The sequence below is a fragment of the Pezoporus flaviventris genome, unplaced genomic scaffold, assembly GCF_033815535.1.
Source record: "Pezoporus flaviventris isolate CSIRO_AGI_PZ_B2104156 unplaced genomic scaffold, CSIRO_AGI_Pfla_v1 ptg000036l, whole genome shotgun sequence".
Classification (NCBI taxonomy): domain Eukaryota; kingdom Metazoa; phylum Chordata; class Aves; order Psittaciformes; family Psittacidae; genus Pezoporus; species Pezoporus flaviventris.
Window position 1 is genome coordinate 22,963,846 of NW_026892584.1, and position 24,197 is coordinate 22,988,042.

A 24,197-nucleotide genomic window follows, 5' to 3' on the forward strand; every position below is an offset into this window, starting at 1 on the left:
GGAAGTTGGCTGACGTTGTATTTGCCGTGGTTATCACTGGCATACTGTGTATTATTTATTTCTATCAGCTACTGAATAGAGATATAGAAACATATGCTGTCAATTATATTGAAATCTATTTTCTTCTGTGTCTGTGGTTTTGGTATATGGTTGAGTTCCACAGAAGTCAAAACCAAACCACTGCCCCAAAATGGCCTTAGGTTACTGATGAAGCCAAGGGAGAATTTAAGCTATTGACTGGCTGCGTTTATTAGTGTTTAGCACTTTTCATACTTCTAAGTAAGCATTTCTAAAGGAATGGTAATTTTGGTCAGATTCCAAGTGGGCAGTTTCATTCTGGCAACCCTTATTGTTCCGACAGCTTCAGCTGAGTATGTAGTCTTGCTCCTATCGTCGCCTTTCCTTCATGAATATGCTAAGTGGTAGTGCTTAGAGATGCATTCTCACTCATTCTGTACCACCCTGCTTATATGGGCATTTATGTATCCATGTGGTAAACTGGATTAAAGAACCTGTAAACTAACCCAGTAAAAATCACTTTGTAATTTTAACCTTACTTATTCCCAAGGCAGGTGATGGTGCAGGATGGGAATACAGTACCAGTGTTGAGGGGAAAGTGATTTTTTTTTTTTTTTTCCAGCTGTAATGTTAGTCTGTGCCACTTTTATGTGTTTGTGTGGCTAGGATCTTGTTATTTATTCCTGTACACAGCTCCAAAATACAACATTTTCAGTAGTATATGAAATGATATCTACATTCACTGGTGTCCAGCTGTTTCAAGTGAAGGGCTAAACATATTTCAGAGAAGTCAAGGGGATGCAGTCTGTGTTTTGAAATGGATTTCTGCATCTGTTCTGTTTGCTTTACATGGCTCTTTTCGCTTCCATTCTTTTTAGGGAAAGGGAAAAAAATGTTATATCTACACCACCCACACCTGCCCCTGAGTGTTGTATGGAGAATTCACTAACTAATAGAGGTATAGCTAATATACTTCCATGCCTCATTCCTAATGTATGTGTGCATCCTGGAGTCCGAGTCTGACAGGGAGCTCACTGTGCACCAATTTCCAGTTGGCTTATGGTGATGTGTGGGTACCAGGGCTAACCCCACATTTGTCTTTCAGTCTCCAACAGGGAAGCTCAATGCACTTTCTTTTCTCATATTTATTTTTTTCCCACTCCCCCATCTCTGCTCCCCCCCCCCCCCCCTTGTTGGTTGGTTGGTTGGTTGGTTGGTTGTTTTTTTCTGGCTATTTTATCTATGTTGGGGGAAGGAGAACATCCTTGAGGAAATGCTCCTTAAGACCAGGTCACCTCAGCTTTCCTCAGACTTACTGAGACAAGCTGAATGGCAACTGTTTTCTGTGTCATGATATGGTATGATGTGCTGTGATACAGGGCCAGTCAGAAAGCTGATAAGCACTCATGGCGAAGAAAGGAAAGCAGCTTTTTGGAACGTTCCCAGCTCGTATGAGCATTGCTTCAGCAGCTGCAGTAAAAGCAGTGGGAGCAGCATCCCATAGCAATGAGGCTGATTCAAGTACTTAGGTTTTAAAAGTATGTGGTACAGGGATTACATCTTCTGCTCAACATCTTTATAGATAAATTCTCAGGACTGCAGTTTAGATACAGCAGAGCACAGTGTCACCTAACTCACAGGCTGGACTTGCTTGCATGGGGCTGAATCGTAAATTATGATTTATTCAAGAGATCCCTCTATAATCTCATTGAAATTAACGGATAACTTTTATGAATACAGTTTGCAAGTTTGGGATCTCTGGGGATTTGAAACTGTATTATGTAAGCTAAACCTCAGAACAGTTTTTCTGGCAGGCTAATATTGTGAGTCTGTGGGTCAAGTTAGTGTTGTGCTCTTGATTATACTGGAAATTAGTGGTAGGGCTGAAATTAGAAACTCGGATCACTGACAATCAGCCTCTGATATTGGCATTATTTGTATAATTTAAATACATAAGCACACTCAGCATGCCCCAAAAGCATCTGCCAAAATATGTAATACAGATCATATCATCTTTGCAAAAGGATGAAAGAATGCTAGTAGCTCATGTTTTATACTCAGAGGCTGATATTAACTGCTCAAACAAGAACCATGTTCCAATATTACACGATAAAGTGCAGATCCAAGGGCAAAATTTGGCTCTAAAGAACTGAATAGAAATTATTCTTAGAAAGGCTTCAATTATCTCCACAGTAAAACTACTAGAATCCTCATTTTCGTCACTACAGACACTTGATGAGAGTAGCAGATGGCCACACAAAGCATCCATGCTATTTTATTTGAGATTTTAATGTAAACTGAACTCGTAAAATATTTTAAATAAGACTTTTAAAATAAGCACACAAATTCTTAGTTTTTGAAGGCTGTAGGTCTAAACAAATCTTGAAATACCCTGAAAATGAAACTTCTACCATGATTTAACTTCTTGTTGTTACTGTCAGAGAGACACTAGTTTTTACAGTCTAAATCTCTTCCTAATGTTTATTCTTTTTGAGTATCAGACTAATACCTTCCTTTGTGCTTTTAATAAAAGGCTCTAAAGCTGTTTAGTGGTTTTGGCATTTCGGTTAAAAACTACACAGTAGGAAAGGTTTCTTCTTCTTGGCCAGAATTCTAGCACTAGCTTTAGGCTCTTTGTTGCTTTCATTTTTCAGGGATGCTGGAGACAATTGTGAGACTCCTGTCGTCTCATTTCTCCATGGGAGACAGTCACAAACTGGAGGATGGGTACATGTGGGTTTATCTTCAGTAGCCCCTGCCACACATTATATAAGCACAATAGTCAAGATCCTGTTTTGTCATGTCAGCAGTATCATTCAGTTGGCTAGCAGTTTGGGAATTGGCATTTGCACCTTATTAGAGGTGTAGTAAACCCTGTTGCTCAGTGAAGTCCTCAAGTGCCTGCAAGGCATTAAGCATCACAAAGATACATGAGTCCTGCATTGTGAGAATGCTTTAGCAGCTTTTTCTCCCTTGCTCTTAAGAGCACGATTTTTCCCATCATGTTTTTGAAGTAGTCATTCCTAAGAATACAAATAATAGCTGTATAAGCTGAAATTACAGCAACTGCTGCTGTCAACAGTCACGATTTAATTATAAAGATTGACTCTGCATATCTCGTATTTCATCTCTAAGTAGAGATGAAAAGATATGTGAGGTATTTTATATCCTGTATACGAAAGAGTTTAGAAAAAGACAGCAAACCTGAAAACTCTGGTCTAAAAAGAGTACTAAATAGGCAAATTCTCTGAGTAAAAACAAAGTGTCTCATAAAGGTTAATTCAATATAAGTTTATTAAAGTAAAATTTAATGTGTTTTGTCTTTCTGGCCTTTTATTCTCCATTCACTTTTTTCCAGACATTCAGTCACATTGTTGAGATGAGCACATATTCCAATCAGACAGTTATAGGATTATTAGTACATGATTCCCACTTGACAGTAAAAGGTTGGAGCTTTAATTTGTTCAGCTGCTGTGAGCTTGCTGAAACAACTGTGTACCAAAAGGAGGATTCCACCATTTTTTCTCATTTTGTTTTTCAAATATTTACTCTTATGAAATCACTTAACACTAAGGGTCCGTGTCATCCATTGAAATCAATGGTGTTGGACAGGCACATCTGGTGACAGAATTAGACTCTATTTTTGTATATATATTTTCTTTTTCCTGCTCTTAATTCTTCAGTTGTAGGAGTTGCCAGGAGCAGCATTTAAGAAAAGTGAAAACCCTGTCATTTCTTAATTCAAAATGTATCGTTTTGACTTAGAAGTTTTTTCATATTACAACATTACGGTTGTTTACCTGTCTATTTTGTAGTAATAGCAACAACTTTAACTGGTGCCAGATTATGTATTTATATCACAGATCAGGCTGAAAATTTGCTCTTTTCCAGAGAGGCAGAAAGATCATGTAAAACTGGTGACCACATGTTGACAGGCTGCATGATTTAACAAAACCAGAGGCAATCATTTAAAAGAAAAATGTTTTATTTTCTGCCAGCAGAGTATAATGGAGAGAAATTGGCTGGTATTATTTTTAAAAATTGCTCAAATCACTGTAGTTAGTATAAAATTGTCTCTGGAACTATTTCCTGTAAGTTAACCAGACATATGATTGTATCCTTTCTATTTTGAATACTGAAACTCACATTTCATCTGTCTTGTGTACAGCCCGTCAGGTATAATAGCTCTTTGTGATGGTTCTTTCTTCTTTCTTTTCTGTAGCTAGCCCCCCACCTACAGACCTAATACAATTGCTAGTTTTAAGCATCACTCAGGATGTATTACTAGCAGTCTAGCAGTCATTGCACCTCCTTCCCCTTCTGATGAGCTTGAGGATCTATCAGCAGATAAATTCAAGATTAACATGTGGTATTTACGGGTTTGTATTGGTTTTATTTCCTCTTGATGCCAAAGTATTTTTGGTTTACCTGGCTAAGGTTATCCCTGTGATGACAGGTTTTACATAGAGTAAGGCAGTATTTTCAGACACAACTTCCAGGGCATCTTTTCACTAGGAGCAGGATTATGTCAGCACTGTGTTATTTTGAAAACCCCACCTTAATTGTTCTGTATGTTTTGAACATTTGTGTGAATGATAGCTTTTGAGGATTACCTCAAGAATTTATTATGAAAACCATGGTCACAGAAACATTTTATGACAGAGGCTCACTTAGTGTATGTGTCCAGGTAGATGAAAAATCCTGTACTTAGGAAATGACTTGAAATGGAGAACATGAACAACACCATTACTGGTGGGTTTTGAGGCCTGGGTGTACTGTCCATGTTGAGCAACAGTACTGGTTTGATCACTAATCACTAATAGCAATCTGAAAGGTTTCAGCAGCCTTTTAGGAGTAATAATATTCTGCCACCAGCTCATCTATGGCAAATCTGTTGTTTGCTCTCAGCGATTCACACTGGTACTCTTAAATAGTCTCCATAGCTGTTCCATTTCACAGGTCAGCCTCATGATGCTGTAGTGGTCAGAGCGCTACGTAAGATGGCCAGAAGGTTAGAAATGCTGGTCCAAATCAGATGAGTTTAAAAATGGAATAATTTTAAAGCATCATACTGTTGCTGAATATGGAGGGAATAAAGTTGTCTTAATCTTTCTTTCTTTTTCTTTTGTTCATTCATTCTTTCTTGCTTTCTGTCTCTCAGTCTGTCTGTGTCTTTCTTTCATTTGCTGTTGTTATTATTCATGGAACAGTTCTGAACAGATGACAGTCCAGTCAATCCAAGTGTCCCATGCAGGGAAACATGGGAGTCTTTCTGAGGAATTTCAGTTTATTTGGAAAACAGAAGAATAATAAATGCATGTGTTGTGCTGAGAAACAAGGATGTTTCTGCTTGTTTCTGAGTTTTGCCATTTTACACCAGAAATTCTGAGATGGTGTAAAAGAAACTCTTGCCTGCTTGTCTTCAGAGCAAGTCATTACTTCAGCCCTCAGATAGAAAATGAAGAAATTATCATAGAGAATCTGTCCAGATTAGATTTAGATAATTTTACAGAGGTTATATCTGAGAATATATGTTTCTGGCATTAATGAATTAATGTTTTTTTTTTTTTTTCTCATTTTGTATTTTCTGTAACCTATGGAACTTACCAGATCTGTTTCCATTTCTGAAACATAAATATCGTCACTGGCCAGGAATAGCACACAGGAAGAAACAGAACTGATGTTATTGTTCATAGTTAGATCCTATTGCCTCTGTCCTGTGAACTCCAAATTGAAAGACTTAATTTTTCTTATGAGTAGCTGAGCACTGTAGCCCAATATAATGCCATTTCAGGTATGGACTAAAATAATCTTTAAATACATCAATTGGAATATTAAAAACAGAGAATTACTACCTACTGAAGATTGCTATTAGGTTCAGTGTTGAATCTTTTTTGTTTTTTGTCAGAATAAAAAGACTGCAAAAATGAAGACTGGAAAACATACAATGACTGAGTTTCTTTAGTCAATCAAGTGTCTTGTCAATGGGAAGGTTAAAAGGGTGGCTTGATCATGGCTTGTAATTACATAGACAGGAAGAAGACAGCAGATATTTGGAGTTTCTTTTGTTTAGTGGACAAAGGAATTGCAAGATTCAGTGACTGAAAGCTGAATTCAGCAAAGTCGAAACTGGAAATAAAACACAAAATGTTAATGGTGAGGCTAATTTAAACATTGCAGCTGCTTAGCCGTAGAAATTCTTTACTTCTTGGAATTCCCAGATTAGGGTTGATACTTTTGCAAAAAAAAGCATAATTACTGGGTAATGTGGCCTGCCTCATGATGAAGATAGTTCCTAGATAATACTAATGTTCCTTTCTGATCCAGACCTGTAAGACTTTGCAGGAAGGTGCTTTACCTGCTGAGTTATTAAGAGGCTACTAGAGGCAAGGAGCTTTTCAGATTTTGCTTTTTCTTGTTATTTGCTGTCATTCGTATTTCTTGAGCTCTGAGTCTGGTTGCCCCTTTCTGAGGAAGTGTTTTTCCAAGGAGCTGTTTCCAAGGAGCTTTACTACTTGGTGGAGGTGTATCCTGAGCAGCTGTTGAGCAGTAGTTCAGAGCACTGATAATTTTAATGCCTTCAATATATGCAGTTTGATGGATGTAGGATATTGCTACTCTTGCTTGCAATTGAGTATTACTGAAGTTGGTAAGTATTGCTTAGGACATAAGATTTATGTTTCAACTGTTAAAACTTCGATTGTTTGTTTTGGTTTTGTTTGTTTTTTGTTTTTTGTTTTTTTTTTTTTTACAGTTTTAGGATTGTAATTGATTATGCATGTGTTTTAAGGAAAGGTTTTAGCCATGTCACTACTTCTGACAAAAAATGCTTTTAGTATCAGGTCTTCTCTGACTAATAAAACTGGTCTGAGGAGAATTGGTTTTGGCTATACCAAATCTGAAAATCTCATTTAGAAATTAGATCTTGGGTCTCTACAAGTGCCTGAAAACTAAAATATGTGGGGACATAGCTCTAGCACAGCAATTACCACCACTGTGTGAGGCATTTATTTCATGGTCTGGGTTGAGCGCATAACCTCTGACAGTAGACTCTTCTTGGCATTTCAGGAAACAATGAGCCTGATAACGTATGTGGCCAGTACAGGTATCTGTAAATGGAACAAGGAAGAAGCTCTTTCTGCAATCAATGTGGGTTTCATTTTTATCCCACTGTGTCAAAACTGCTGACAGTATCATGTCTTTTTCATATGACCTGTAAGTCTTTGTGTTAAGCACCTAAAATCCACACAGTCATAAACATAACTAAAAAGTAGTTCCATGAATTTTTATCTATGTGCACATAAAAATTCATTTTGGGGAACAGCTGAAAACCAGCATGAAAGGTTATTTCTTAAGGTTATAACAAACTGAAAGTAGAATGAATTGTCAACCTGTTACACTTACACAGTGCTGCTGTAATGCTCTGAAACAGGGTGATGCAGTAAGAGGGATTTTTTTGAATTTTTTATTTTTAATAAAATGTGAAGTATAACTGATTGTTTTGGGGACTAAGCTCTAACTGTTATGTAGGTTTTCTTTACTCATTTATTATGAGTGGATTGAAAGGTGGAATGGGAGAAAGGGGACAGATTTTTTGTGAGTTTCTTAGGTTTCTGGGGCTTGTTAATGTATTTTATAACATCTGAAGAAGCTATTTTAAGATCATAAATTATTTAGTTTGAATCTGAGAGATGTCTGTTGTTATGAGTTATTTTTTAAGGTAAGCAAAACCTAAACGTTTGTAATTAGAGTTGAGGAAGAGACTTGTGGAACACTGTGCATGATAATATTTTGCTTTGCGAGGCTTTTTTCGCTAATTTGTAAACTATAATGCTAGTTGTGTGCCAGTAGGAACACATTCATAGGGTAGCCTTGCCATTCTGCTTAAAGTCTGGGGAAGGGATCCCTCTTGCTAAACTAATGGTAAGATTTTGCAGTAGGAAGTAAGGATGTGTGTCCTAATTCCTCCAAAAAAACCAGGTGGCCTAAAAATTGCACATTTTATTCTGTTTGATGAGTTACTGTTTTCTTGCTAGACTTTTTTTCCCAACTTTTTCTGCCCTTTGCCAGTGTTTGCATGACAGTTGCAGAGTTGCCACTTGTGCCAAAGGATTAAGTAGAAAGTTGGTGTAGTGTTTTTGCACAGGAAGTCAGTGGTGATTGTAGCCTGTCCTGGGATATGCAAGCAGTAATAAAAGTTATTTCACTGGTGGTACAGTGAATGAGACACCTGCCTGTGAAAACCGTGCTGTCTTGTTCTCTGCTGAAATTAGTTTACACTACTCTGCTCAGGGTTCAAGCTTTGCAGGTCTTTCATACACTACTGAGGCAGCAGTTCAACAGCTAATGCTGGACCTTGGTGAGCGGAGCTTGTGCTTCTGGAGAAATGAGCTTCCATAAATCTATCAGTAAGCTTCTAGAGACTTGCACAGGCAGCAGGGTCTTTCTAAAATGGCAAAAGAAAAGTTTTGCAGGCACTGCCTGGTTTTGAGCATTCAACAGACTTATTGACAGCACCACCTGCATGGTGTCAATGCACAACAACCTGCACTGGTTTTTGCATTCTTTGTTGTTGCTTTTTTTAAAAAAAAAGATGTGCTAGATGTATGTTTTAAACAAGGTAGTGTGAGTATCAATGACAGAATGACCTCTATCAGCACAGGTTTTATCACAGGCAGCAAAAAAAATGCAGAGCTTAGGGCTGACATTGGCCATGAAGCTCATTTTCTGTCCTGTTGAAGTTACAGTGTCGTCAGTTTTAAGACAGCTCAGTTGTGTCTCTGTAAACTGCAGTAGCTCCTTTGGATTGCAGTGCCAGTATACCCTGTATTTCTTCAGTGCTTCTTTACAAAAGGTCTTGTAAATGCTCCCATTGGTAGGGCTTGAAACTAGAACTTGTATATGTTCAGCATAGATCCATCGTTGTAAGCATAACGTTTAGATGGGAAGGAGAGAATTAGGAGATGATGAGGATGATAATTGTCAGAGTAGGTAAAGAGATAAAGCACGTTATTTTCTTCAGAATGGGTCTTGGTATTATAGTAATTGAGAACACACCACCAAGAGATTATTTATGTGGCAGCAGTGAAGGAGAAAGGTTGGAATTCTTGCCTTTTTTTCCTGGCTCTGGGAACTAAATTGGAGCGGATAGTTATAAAGAGCACAGCCAACTCTAACAAAATCCCTATTTAGGTCATCTCTAAAGAGCAAACATGGGATGTCTGAATACAACATTGTGAGGTTAGGTCTTTTGGCAGTAGTAGACTTCATGGTATAGATAAACTAGCTTGTGCAGACACAGCTTTAAAAAATAAAAAAAAAATCTTTTTTTTTTTTTAACTGTGTAACTGTTTATGCCAGAAATGTTGTGGGAAATAAAGCCCATAGCTAATAGAAATGTTCCAGCAAAAAAGTCTGCAATAGCTCTGACATAGGTGAGGAAAATCACAGCTGTTTACTCACTCTTTAAAATATTAATTCAGAACCAGATCAAAAACCCCTAATCTGAAGGGTTCCTTCGTAAGTACAACACTCACAAAAGGGGTATAATCAGAAATTTGGATTCTGTTTATTTCAGAGTGATTTATTTATATAGTAACTGCTACTTAGCTCAAAGTGTAAAGCTTGCATTCAAACTGCGATGTGCTATATAGCGTATTTAATATGGTATACGAGATGGAGTACTTGGAGAACCTGGACTGAAGCTGTTGGCTTTGAAATTTAAAGTACTATGTTTACTTCAAGCAGGTGGATGTGAAATGCAGTGACGTTACATCTCTCTTGTCCTCTTGTTTTCCCCATGTCACATAATGGGTGGTGGTTTTCATGTTTCTGAGATTGCAAACATTTAGATCTATAGTCACAAGCTAGCAACAGCGTACCTGTGCTGTTTGTTTGGTTACCCATAGAAACACTACGGCAAAATTGCACTTTTTATCTTAATGCTGAATAAATTACTACTTTACATATTCAGTAATGTATTCTCCTGTCACATAACTCTTGTCGTTGTTAATTGGAATTGCTTATGCTCATTGAGGGAGGAATACTTTTCATCCTGTTTTGAATGGAAATCTGTAATCTTGAATTTGTTTCTAAACTTCAGTCATGAGGAGAGCAGTGCAGGAAATTGCTGCTGTTCCACCAAATTAGCTTCTCAGATATCCTTTTAATTGGAGACGATAACTCAGATTCTTAGTATTTTAGGAAGCTGAACAATACAAATTGAAATACAGATATTTCCAGTAAGGACTGAGTTCAAAGAAGGCTTTTATACACAGATGAGTCTGCTAACAAATAGCATGTCATATGATAATGAGACCATGTTTTCTTCCACAGTTTCACATTTTCTAACTGCACTGCTGTGAAACAAGTGGAGTGTTTATCTATTCTCTCTTAAACTGACAAATCTCTTTTAGGGACGAGTGTGCCTTCTATAGATAGAACATAGGTATACAAAAAAGAAGTCTAAACTCTCAATCAAGACCACACTACTTCCAAATGCAATATATTATACTTGTTCAGAACATTCATTTCTGCCAAAGTATTCTATTTTTAATGTAAAGACTTCAATTTATGTTTAAGAACAAGCAAGCTATAGTTCTTTGACAGCCGTTCACACTTAATTTCTTTGCATTAAACCAACAGCATTCTTTTCCACCAACATCCATTGTTAGGACAATGCTCTCAGACGGAATTTATGAGAAATGGAATTATGTTACCAAGGAGATAGCATTTACTATAATGAAGAGTAGATCCTAGAAAATGGCCCCTTTTACAGCAGCTCAGAACAGAGCCACAAAAGCAATTGATTGGTCTTGGCATTTAGTCTTATATCAGCTGTGTCATCCATAGCTTCAGGAGTGAGAACACTAATCTGAAGTGACATTTCTGTTCTGGCGGGCTTTTCTGCCCTGATGAAAGCAATTACTTCATTCCTAAATGATAATTTGCAGGAGTTTCAACCACTTTAATTGATAATTTTTTGTTCTGAGAAGTTCAATTGTGAAGTGATTAGCTGATTTGGTAAATAGAAATTTAAGGTGTGAAATGTACAAGTTGCTCCAAGGTAAAGTGCTGGTTTTTTGCATGCTGCAAAATTACTTGATAAAACTGCAGTTTCTTTATTATCATGAGGCTGGCAATTGCTTACTTCAGCATAGGAAGAAAAAGAGATCAAAACACTAGTGCTCTTGTTTGTAGAGTTCGGGTTTGAACTTGCATATCAGAGCTCACTTAATTGTTGCTAAATCAAAGTGTACATTAGTTTTTAAGAGATTGTGTAGGGTGGTGAGTTTGTAATCCTTAAAAACCTGCCAAGTTCCTATTATTATGTTTTAATCGCGCACTTTGGAAGTAAATCCTGTTATTTGAATGTTGCAACAAAGGTGCTTATTGGTGATAAAACATTCAATTTAACGATTAGTTTGAACATATACCAACTGTTTACATAATGAAAATAAAAGAAATCTGTCAAACAACAACTACAGAACAACCTCAAGTCTCACTGATATAATAAAAAGCTTGCGTTGATATAGGTTTTTTTTCATAAGTTGCACATTATTTTGACAATAATTGTTAAAGCACATTTGAGAAAATGTATTTTTTGCTATCTACATGGAAAAGAGGCTTTTTAATAGAACCAGTTCTGTGATGTTTTCCTATACAGTGAAAAAATAATGGTCATTTCATGTGTTAAATGAGAAATATAAAGCAAAAATGAAGGTCAGACTGATTTAGCACATCAAACAGTCTTTGTCAGCCAAGCTTAATATATCCTGAGTTTGTGGAACAAATGAAATTTTGCTGCTATGTTACACTTTGCTTCCAAACAACCATTACAACTGGTTTTATATATTGTGTGAGCATCAGACCATCAAACAGTGCATCTTTACTGACGTGTCGCTGCAGTGATGATCTACAGCAGCAATCTGCCATTTATATAAGGGCAAAATGTGCATCTATATTTAGTTGTGAAATTGGCCTATTATACTCTTGATGTTTACAGAGGCTAACATAAATTAATGATGACAGCTATGAGCAGTGCATTAGTTAAGCAGCAGAGTTTTTACCTTGAACTTGAAGGTTCCAGCTTTAACTTCCAGCATATACTATAAAGCTTTCTTCACACATTAAAGAAATTCTTCCAAAAATATTACTTTTTCTTGGACAGCATTAAATGGCTTCGTTTTGAGGACTGTCTTAGTGATGATAATGTTAGATAACGGTTTCATTTGTACTTTTTGGCAAACTTTTGCCCCATGAGAACAGTGATATTTGTGGTGTGGCAAAAATGAATGCCCCTGAAAAGTGTTTGCTCATTGAAGGGGTCTGATTTGACAGACTTTGAACTTAGATGTCAGATATGCCTGGTCTGATGAAAAGAACAGTTTGAGGAAGCAGTATGGCTCACTAGGTTATGTCCTGCACTTTAACCTGAAAGTCTCCTCATGCAGCTCAGGTCAGAGCAAGTATAGATACTGTGGTAACTATAGATTCCAGTTAACTATGACCACAGATCTGACAAGTATGCAGGTGTTCAAAGGTTCATGGGTTAAAATGCTGAAGTCTTTGATGAATTTTTGATGGATGAATTTTTAATACAGGTCGACCTTTTTCCTTTGAGGCTGCATGCTAGATTAATTGATAAATAGTGAGACTGAGCAATGTTCGGATCTCCTAAGCAAACAAGTAGAATAAATCCATAAAAATCTGCCATCTCGCTTCTCAGATGTACTTAAAAAAGAAAGAAGAAGGTAGAATTTATTGTGGCTTTTGATTCTCCTCCATAACTCTTTTTTTGGAGGTTTTACCCTCACAAAAGTACTGTTCTCTTTTAAACAGTACAACTATTTATTATTAGTCTTGAAGTTCTTGTTCAGAAATAATCTCTGTGAAAAGGAAGTCTATGAACAGGACAGTAAAAAAAAAAAAAAAAAAAGCAAAGAAAGAGAGAAAACATCAAGTCAAAAAGTTGTCTCAAAAGAAAAAAAATCCCCAAAGATGTAAAAATTAAAGGTAGATATATTAAAATACTTTCAGTGTCAGTTTTTCAGAACTACTTGAGTTAGTCTTAGGAAGTTAGGATTTTTTTCTTCGTTTGATTCACGTGTACAGGAATGTTAGCCCTCTCTCTTCGTTCTTTTGTACTTGTATCTACTAAAAAATATCCTGTTTCATGCATATTTGTGAGTTCCCTACCATAATGTTTAGAAAAACAGAATGGTACTAAGAAGCCTTGACAATGGAGGCTTTAGACCTCACCAATATCATCACCAGTGGTGATGCTTGACTTGCTAGACTGGACTTTTCAACTGCAGGATGTGCAAGTATGTAGTTAGTGCAGGTTACTCAGCTTCACTTCCTCCATCTTTCCATCTTTTCCCCAACCTAAATCTTTTTTTTTAGTGTGAAAATGTGCAGTGCCATGCAGATGAATATCCACTTGGATTGAGAGCTAGTCTTGAGATGTCGCTATTAACCAATAAAACTAAGGCAAAAGAAGAGTCACATAAAAGCAAAATAAAAAATATTCAAAATGATTGGGTCATTTCAATATTTTGAGGAAGCAAAACTTTGAACTTCTAATTAAGTATAATTTTCCCATGAGATCAGTGAAATTAAACCACATTTTTATTGGCCAGAGCAAGGCCTATGGGTGGCCACTTATAGGTCTAGTTGGACATTACCTCAATGAATTGCCCAGGCATTGAGCGACCTTTTCTATGTATCCATATGTATTATAAATGGGTTTAGTTGACCATGTTGTTTGCACTGGTCAGCTTGAAGCCCCCAGAAAAGATTTCCCTCAAGCATGTGGCTAAGTAACTCTGTTGCAAGTAAGAATTCTTCTATTTATGTTGGAAAAGAGTGTACATGGAAGGCCATAAGTAATCAAAAGTATCTTTTGGGGGATTGATGGGATTGGATCACTTAGCTCCAGTCCATTTTTTTGAAACATATTCACTGTGTGCTCTAACATTGCACATCTTTTCCATATATCTGATTTCTTTTCTGTGAAATGGATATAACATCTGTGACTATGGGCTTTGGGGAGTTAAATAATGTTTAGGGTGGACCTTTTGCTCCTTGAATTTAAAAGACCAGACTAATATAAAAATACGGACACATATTGTTTCATTCTCTGCAAAACTTGTTATAAACATTATTAGATGCTGTTGAGTGTTATTTTTGTACTGTATCTGGTTTTGCTGCTACTAATCCGTATTGTTGTTACAGGCTTAAGAAATTCGCTAGTGGTCGATAACAGCTAAATTAACAAGTACAGTGCTGTTTAGTATTACAAGAAAACGTGCTCTGTTCTGATATCCTGTTGCACTTAAAAAGTTTCTCCTGAAATCAGGGGGGATTTCAACAGAATTATCAAAAATAACTGTGCATCCTGTGTGAGTTTGCCATACTTCTCTGCTTGCAGTTAATGAGAAAGAGCAAAAGGTATGAAGGCACACTGCAGGCAAGCTGTCCTTTGGCTGGTGCTATTATATCTGGAGCTCAGCAGCCTGTCTGTCCCTGAAACCTTGTTTTATGGCCGTTTCCCCCAGTCCAATCTCTGTTTATAAAAAGTACAATGAGGGTGCTATGAAACCTCACTGTTTCCGGTCTGTGGGGCTGAGCAGGGGGAGACTGACAAGTCTGAGAAGCCTGACCCAGGGGGTCTTGCCTGCATTAGGTTTAAGGAATGGTGTAGGTGAAATGCAGTGTGAGCTGCCTTTCTAAAAGTGGGTAAGCCTGCAATATATCTGCTTCCGAGCTATATTTTTAAGTTGAAGACAGAAATATTTATTTGTAACCACAAGTGTTCACCTGTTTTAATTCAAAATGCAAACTCTTGGAGTTAAATTATTTTACTGATTTTTACCACCCAAGCTGAGACATGGAAGTGAGGTATGGATAACGCTAAAAAGTCTTTGCTAATGTAAGTCAGCACATCTGTTGATCTGCTGTAACATGTTTGATTGCCATGGTATGCTGCAAAAATTAGGAACTGTGATTGTCCTATCTTTAAAGTGACAGATGATGATCTGTCAGACATGTGGAGGTTCTGGGTGTGCACACAGATATGGATGCATATATATGCTTGTGAATATAAAATATCTGAAATGTTATGACATAAAATATGAAGCAGGTTAAGTTTGGAATGACCACAAGCACAATGAAATTACAAGTGAGTTATGAGTACCAATAAAACTTTTATGCAACACCATATTATCATGTCTTCTGCATCTGCTGTGTCTTCAATAGAAAATCTACTTCAGAAATGCTGTGCTTATCATTTTAAAATTATATGGTAGTATTTATTGTACCCTTTTATCTGTAAAAGCCAGAACCCCTTTATATCAGTCCACCTGGAAAGGCCCTAAAAGGAACAATAATACATAATTTACAAACATACTATCTAAAATAGTGTTAGTTTTCTAGCCATTAAATATCTGGTTTATATGGTTCTGCATCTCAGAATTGTAAGAAGCTAGCAGCTGGGAACCTCTTAGTTCTTAGTGAACTCTGTATATGGAAACTGTTTGAGAAATATGTTCTTAAGGGAATGCATAAAGTTTCACCATTGTATGATGACATCATCTTTTGATATCATACTGTGATGTGCGCTGATCCAAATATTTTAGCTCCTCCACCGAAGGCAAAGAGGGAGCCATATGCCTTTGGGTATATTTCCCACTGTTGCTTTCTTGTTGGTACAGTGGATAGCATATGTTGATTTGCTTGTCTGTTGGGGAACCTTCTCTATCATGTAAGAGCTCTTAAATGTGCAGTGCTTGCTGTCATGGTGCTTTCTGAATGTTTTTGAAATTCATTTAATAAACATGGGTGTCGCTTCCCACAGTTGTATTTTTCTCATTAATAGGAGAGCCTGCGGGTATGCCTAGGTTTTTGCAACTTGATACTCCAGCAAATTCATTTGTGTGACCAAGAACCACCTCTAATCCAAAAGTCATCTGACAAGACCCAAGATGAGTTTTGCTCCTGTGTCTGTTGTGTTCTGTTAGCTTCACACCCCTCTTTGCTAGCATCCTCTTGGGGTTATCAGTGCCAGCACTTTGCTTTGTTAAGAGCATTTGATGAGGAAGCTGATGTTGCCTATCAGAATCACAGGTGCCAGAGAGGATTAACAGTGATGTTTAGGTCATATCTAATGAATTCCTGCATCCTGCTGAGGAAATCACTGCTCCCAAATTAAGGATGCATTGTATCAGCATAACAGCAGTGTCCGACACTACAAGTGTATTTCCTTAGTGGATTTAATGTAGAATAGAAATTAGGACTTCCGTGCACATCTTGTCAGACACTGTTCCTAAATTTAGCTTAATGTACTGATGCCAAGAGAAGAGTGCTACAAGTTACAAAATCCTTGACTCAAGTCACACAATGAAGCTCCCACAAATGACAATATACCAAATGGCTGGGAGAAAAAAACATGTTATTGATAATTCTGTTCCTCAGAGGTTTCGTTTTTGTATCTCTTATATCAGATCCCCAACCCTTGTAATTTGGGATTATTTTTTTTTTTTAATATATATATTTGGCTTTCAAATGATTCTGTTTACTGACAGAGGTAAACTCACTTTTCAGCTTAACTGATTTCCATTGCACACTTTTAGTGATCCATTAATGCATCATGGAAGCTTACATTGCAGTATATTACACAGTTTTGGCAATCTCCTGAACCCTATACAGGACTTTGTAAAATGCTGATTCAGTCTTTCACATTGCTCAGGAATAGTCTATCACCAATCAATTTCTTACTTTCTTTTTTTCTTGCATAGGGGTATAGTTAAGTGCATTGGAAAGAAGACGTAAACCTCTCAGTGCAGACTTTCAGATTAGATCTAGAATCTCAGCTCCTATGGGTTCCTGAAACTTGGTTCGGGGACATGAGGTCCTCAGGCTTGGTTTCTGGAAAAAAAAAAAGTGTGGTGACAAGTAGTAAAGGCCATTCCCTATGCCGTAAAAATGAGCTTCCACTTCGAGCAATTGGGCAGAGACACCTTCCTGTCTTTCCTTTATGTTACTGTTGTGGGTGTTTAAATTATATAGGGTATCTTGCTGCACTGAAATTAATTTGACAGTTCATGCCTCATGGAAGTGTAGCTTTCAGGTGTCTATGTACATAAAATACTTCTATTGGCTAATGGACCTTTTGAGGCTTTTTATATATCTATGATGGTAGATATTTTAAATTTGAAATTGGACAGAGATGCATCTGCAATGAGCATTGTGGAATCTTATTTTCCAGGTACTTTTCTCCTAAAATATAACTTACAAATCTAGCTGCTAGTGGTCTATATAGAGTTCCTAAAGACAAGTATGTGCTTGAAAGTGGGATTCAGTAGAGGGTATATCCTGTGGGTAAGGGCATGTTGTTTCCTTCCATATCTTTATCTCACCATCCCTATTTCTTAGCCAGGCTTTTTAAAATACAATTTCTTTTGTTGTGGAATTATGTAGGGAATATAATTTGATAAGGATTCTCAGGGAAGTGTGATGGAGGGATTTCATTTGCATCTTAAGAGCCCCGCTGATATGCTCTGTCAAGTCTGAGGTGGCAGAGACAGCCATGAAAATGCAGGTGGTTGAAAATACTAAAATAAGGAAACCTTTGTATTATTTTCAAATTAGAAAGATACGTAAATAGAGGTCTTGGAGTCATGGTACTATATTTGTGTGCCTAAATACTACTGACCTACTTCATATGCCAGAGAGCTTTTGTAGATCTGGCCATTATGATTATTTTGCTGATAAAATCTAGGGTTTCAGGAAGAGCTGTAAAAGCTTGAGAGAAGTATTTGCTGTTCCATTATACACTCTTTGAATTCTAGGTCTTTTGTAAGCCAGTTAGTAGTTAATGGAATTGTGGTTGTAGATTCATTAAATAAATAAATAAACAAAGCAAAGGAAGGATAAGAGTCTTCGTGAGGGACAAGAACAGTTTCTACTCACCTTACACGGTGTCTGGCAGACACCAACCCAGCATCATCACCAGCCTCTATGTACCAAGGCAGAGGTATGGGCAAGCTTATCATACCCTGAGGTGAACACTCTGCTCTGACTCGATTAAAAAAAAATTAAAAAATTTTAAAAAGTGTTTAAACCTCTCGTTGAAACAAAGAGGCAGCAGCTGTTCTTGGTATTATCTACACATCAACTCCTCATCTTTTGGGAAGCGTACTGTACATTTCTGCTCCAAACCATGCAAAAAAAGGTTAATCCCTTTTCCCTTGCAAAGCTCTATTATTACATATTGAAATCAACTGAAACTTGAGTTTCCTTTGAATTTTAGAGAAAGACCAGGAAAAGACCCCAGTGGCATTCAGCAGTTTTATACCAAGTGAACAAATAGCGCAGGAGTAAAATCAGAGTTACCTTTAGGTGTTGCTTATGGGTTGTGGCAAGTGATACAGTGGTGCAACAGGACTAAATGAATGTCTTTGCATTTCCACCTACTCTGTGTAAAGCAGAAGGTCCTTTCTGACCAAAAAGTTGTCAGTCTGACATGAATCTATTAGTGAGTTATAGTCAGAAATATGAAGCACATAATAGTATTAACTGCTTGCTCACCCCTCTGACAAAGGTTGCTGTTCCCACAGCAAGGGCAGCTGAACAACTGATAAAGACCAGCGTTTTAAAACCCAAGAAGTTATTATGCCAGACTTAAACTTTTGTGGCTCAGACCTCTTTTGGTCAGCTTGGCTGCACTTCAACCCCTGTCAAGAGGTGGCACACATTTCAGTGATCTGCTTCTAACTTCCTTTTCCTAAGAGTCATAATCTGGCACAAATTCAGACAAAAATGGCTTAGGAGAAGTGATGGCATTTATGCAGTTAAACCCCACATGTACACAGCGTTCTTGGGAATCTTTTCTTGCAGCAGAAAAAGGAAGGGCAGGCTAAGCAGAAAGTGGCTGAAATGAGTTAGGAGTAGTTACTTAATATTATCATCAAATATTATCATCAGTTTTAATCATTCAAAGACTGGAGTACCATTAAATAGATCCTGAAGTCTGCACATCCATACACAACAGCATTTTGAAAATGTACTAATTTGCATAGAAGACCATCAGTGAAAAAGCAAATAGGTTAAATGTGACAGAATGCTAATATTGATGAATGTCCTGCTGTGTTTATTTTCTTTCAGTTTACAAGCTCTGAGGAAGGAAAAGTCCAGAGATGCTGCTCGCTCTCGCCGGGGAAAAGAGAATTTTGAATTCTATGAGTTGGCAAAGTTGTTGCCGCTGCCTGCAGCAATTACCAGCCAGCTTGACAAGGCATCCATCATCCGACTTACAATTAGCTATCTGAAGATGCGGGACTTTGCTAATCAAGGCGATCCTCCATGGAACTTGAGAATGGAAGGACCTCCACCTAATACATCAGTAAAAGGTATGGAGTAAATATGTTGTATAGTATTGAATATGGCAGCCTTTAGTAACCTCTAAATTGAAATTTTTACCATAATCCTTTCTTCTTTCCCTGCATATCAAATCCTTTAAAGGGATACAAATGTGGAAATCTGAGGTCTGCATGAGAAAGACACCATGTGAAGGTGAAATAAACCTCTTATTTATTTTTTTTTATTTAACAATGAACCAATTGGTGTAACTATTACAGCTGTAAGCTGGGTGACAGTAAATTGTTTAAAGCTATTTAGCAATTATTGTATTGCATTGTTTAGGATCTTATATAAGGATGTGCTCGAGAGGAGCATGACATTATTTGTTACTAATAAGGATGCAGTCTCTTCATTCTCTGGCTAAACCTTAAAGGTAGAATCATGTATTTCTGAAGTTGGAGAGCAGCACATCCAGATATTTAAATCTTCAGGTTAGAGAGTAGAATTTCATTTATCCTTTTGTAACATGTATAGACATTGTTTTGACTTTTGAGCCAATAGGCGTCTATCAACATTTCAGCCAAAATAGACTGTTTTCAATATTAAACACTCTTTTCTCGCTCAAACAAGCAGTTGGGCAGCAAAATCGGTGTTTTAGACATGAGTTGCCACAAAAGTCAAGTAATAGAGGAATCAGTTATTTTAGAGGCTAAATAATCCTAAGATAATGGTCTTAAATAGTGTTTTCAAAGACTTGTCTAAACTGGATGGCTTTTCGTAATTTTTTTACTTATTCTACTTACACAGATGAGTGTGATCCTGCTGTCTGATAAGTATTTTAAATTAGGGAGTAAGTTCATTAACGCAACTCAAAGCTACCAAAACCTGGGAATTATGGTTGTCCTTGCTTTGATGGCACTGAAAAACTACCCTGTATTATTTTAGCTACTGATCTGATCTCATAGCTTAGAGGAAACTTATTCTGGGAAGAGGCATATGAGAATTTGGCTCTTCATATTTTTTTTTTCCACAAGTTAAGAATCTTAAGCTCTTAACCTACACTAAGCTAACTAGGTTGAATATAGCATGAGGCAAAAGAAAAAGCCACCTTTAAGGGTGGAGGGAGGAGGGGGGTAATAGAATCTTATTTATCAGCCCACAGCTGCCAATGAATTGATACTGTTATTGATGTTGCAAAGGACTTTTACTTGCTCTTCCATATAGGAAACAATATTAGTTAAGGAAAGTTACAGTTTTCAGTGGATGGAGATAGACATGGAAGATAAAAACCAAGGGACTTTCGGGCTGATGATTTAGTAGCTGGATATATTTGAGTCATTTCATATATTTCATTTATATTATCTGTCACATCATATATAATTTTCATGGAGAGAAAAAAAAGGTAATAATTACATCATCAAGAGCATGAGTATAGCATGGTTTATCATGCTTCTGATATAATATGCAAATGTTTCCCATTTTTTTCAGGATGAGAGTTTATTCTCAGACAATTAACCAGTTTTTCAAGGTGGATCTAAAGTGGACTCTGCTGTACGATCTATGATCTGTCTGTTAAAATAAATAATTCTCCCCCCAATTCCTGTAGCTAACAGACATACAGTGCTTCTACAAGCTGTCCTGTATTGCGGGAAGTCTGATCTCTGCAGATCTCTGGATCTTGGAGTATCTGAGATCTGTTTTTCATTATCCTCCTGTGGAATATGTACTGGAATACTGAAGCTTCCTTTTTCTGTAAAGATTCTAACGAAAAAAGGAGTTTTAAGGGAGAACAAAGATGTATTCTTAGACAACATAAATAGTCTTGCCTAGATTAACATGTTTCTTCCTATGTAAAAGATAGATAAACATTTAATGTCTTTTCACCCTAATTGATGTAGTATTCCTGCTCCTCCACCCATCTGGTGATATAGTTCCTACTCCTACAGGCAGAAGGGGCACGGAGGAGCTGGGGAAGGATTTTTGCTTTTTCTTTTATCCTTTCTCTTTTTTTTTTTTCTACCCCGTTTGAGTACTTAGCTTTATACTAAGTAGAATTGTATTATTTATGTGTTAGTATATCAAAATAATGCTTGATGAAACAGTTTTTCATTGTATAAGAATTCCCCATAAGCAGGTTTAACTGAATAGTACAGGTATATTTTATTACTTCACTAGATCTCCTTACATAGAAACTTGTTAACACATTCTGATCAAACATTCATGAAATTACTTCAAAAGAAATTCCTTTCCATTTATTAAAGTTGCTTTTTGCTGCCCTTGAAGAAGTTCATACAGATAAACAAGCTCACATAAATAGCTTGCAGCTTCACGTGAAGTATGGTTTATAATCCTACCATAAAACACTAGACATTATATTTGTATGTGCCCAAGCAATCTCCTGAATAGACTTAAAGGTATTTTAAAAATTATGTGATAGGTACTTAGGTTGTGTAGGCAACTACTTTTTCTTTTTTTTCCTCTCTCTTCCCCTAGATGTGCTGGTCTGCTTGTGCAATAATTAAATTTCAAAGCTTGGTTTTAAATCTCTCCCCCAGTATTGTACAGCATTTTAATAATTTTAAATGGAAGGTCCTTTACTCTGCCCTGCATTTATCACAGCTTTTCTTTAAAGTCTGTAAAGACTGATGAGTTTATTTTCTTATACGCATTATGTAATGATAACTACAAGTTGTTCTTGCAAATGAGCAGTCAGGTAACTCTATATAATATTTTCAAAGTCAGTTACTTAATGGAAATATCTTGAGCAATTGGAAAGTAACAGATAGCTTTCTCCTTTATTTTGGAAATACCTGTATTGTTATAATACAGATCAAATCTATAATGAACAGCATGCATTATTCAAGAACTGACTAGGCATTCTCAGCAGTGTTTCAGTTATATAACTGATGATTGTAACCTTTAAAGAAATCTTATTGTAGTGACTATTGGTAAATCATTTCTCCATTCATAGTAATCTTTATTTAGAGGCTATCTAGAAGCCATTATATCTTTTATTAATCTTTAAAGCAATAGCCAGTGTTTTGACATTTGCTAAAAAATGGATAAATTTTCCATTTCTAATACAGCAGATGTCAGTCAGTTTTTTTGGTATATTGTCTAAGGCTTTCTGTGCACAGGAAGCATTAGTCCTTGTAAACAAATACACCTGCAACTTATAGCAGATGAGTTTAAAGATTACAGTTCTTAAAGACCAGGTCATGATTTTCATGTGGCAGAAAATAGTCAAAAGTTATTTATACTCAGTAGGAATAAAATTACTATTCTTCGCATGCTGCATACAATTTGTCATGAATAACAGTACGATCCTCTGCTGTTTCCATTACTCCAAAAGTCTTTGACTCACAGTGTTTAAGAGGTGTGTTTGGAGGAGAGCAGTAAATGAGCTGCTGATCAATTCTTTTTTGCACTCAAAAGTGAGTTTTCTGAAAATTCTGATCTGGGAATGGTAGTATTTTCATGGTATATACTGTGTGTTCAGACACTAAGCAGTACTTCACATAGCAAGGTACTTGAGTCCTTCTGTGCCTTCTGATTGCCTGATCCATGCCAGGCCCTGTAGTCCTTTTCCAACATCAAACTCTTACAAGAACCTTCATATTTTGGAGTATTGTCTTCAAATGACTGACTCCAAATTTCTTTATATTCATTAGCCCAAGCTGTTGCTGAAAGTGTTCAATGATCTCTTTATGTTCTTTTCCCACTAAATCATAGATGTTTTTACCAACCCATATTTTCTTCCTTTTTTTCAAGTGAAGAGAGGAAGGGAGAGGAGTGTGAGGCACTGTGATGGTCTTTGGTGTGTTCAATGTGTTTGGCTTATGTAAAGTCACAACATGTATTTCCTTTTTGGGTGGTCTTTGCTGAATGGCTTGACATATGGAAACCAGAATACATAAAGCAACTTTGAGTATGATTTTTCCTTGAATGAAAAAAAGAAATTGTAGGATTAGCTGCAATCTCGAGTTATAAATGAGTTTATCATGAGCTTTTTAACTTTTTTTTTTTTTAAAGCCAAATTGTTACATTTTACATTACATAAGTAAAATAATCTTACTTCTGCTGTAAGAGAAGTGAATGACAGATTCTAGCTGAGGAGTGAAAAGGACTTCAATAAATGGTACTGACTGATGGGTAGGTTGTGTGAAGAATGTCACTCTAGTTTAGCCATCTCTACTTTTAGCGTTGCTTGTTCTGCTGTTAGGTAGTTTTGCAAATCTATATTCTGGAGTTAATATGTATCCATATGAAAAGAAATCAGATGCTGTTAGAAGTGTTTGAGGTGAACCGAAATTTCTTGTCCAAATTGTTCAAATTGTTTAGTCATATTCAACTAAATATGACTGATGCATTGCTTGTAATTAAGCTTTCAATGTTACTTCAATTCTGCCTTGGTAATGAAATAAAAGAATAAATTAAAAAAAATTTGATAATCACAAGAAGAAAAAATACACGTTAAAACAAAATTATACCTGTTTCCTTACAGCTGGCATGTTTTTCAAAGGATCCATTCTTAACATAAACAAAGTATGTAAGTATAGGTTGAAAACAGACTTAATGTCTTATCATACTATGGAACTTGAGGTTGACAAAATAAGTCCAGCGCTTTTAATTCTCTGGAAAGGAAAATGAGCAATAATGATAATCGGAAAGCATGGTAATTGTTATCCAAAATGTCAAGTGGAATTACTTTCATTAATTTAAATACCTTTTTCTAATAATTTTTATGCTGGATATGTATGCATTTTTAAGAGAGAAATGGTTGTTTTCTAAATTATCTCATTGTGGAAACCCTTTACATA

At 36.5% G+C, this 24,197-nt stretch overlaps 1 protein-coding gene across 4 annotated transcripts in view; it reads left to right on the top strand.

The window, feature by feature from the left end:
• The window catches only part of NPAS3 (neuronal PAS domain protein 3), a 606,010-nt gene that overhangs the window by 168,527 nt on the left and 413,286 nt on the right, over positions 1-24,197 (top strand). For 3 of the 4 annotated variants that reach the window (XM_061463492.1, XM_061463493.1, XM_061463495.1), the window contains one exon: positions 19,183-19,427. In XM_061463492.1, the coding sequence (XP_061319476.1) occupies positions 19,183-19,427 (245 nt within the window). Of the gene's footprint in view, positions 1-19,182; positions 19,428-19,539; positions 19,591-24,197 lie in introns of all 4 variants that reach the window. The other variant, XM_061463496.1, reaches the window with a different exon arrangement.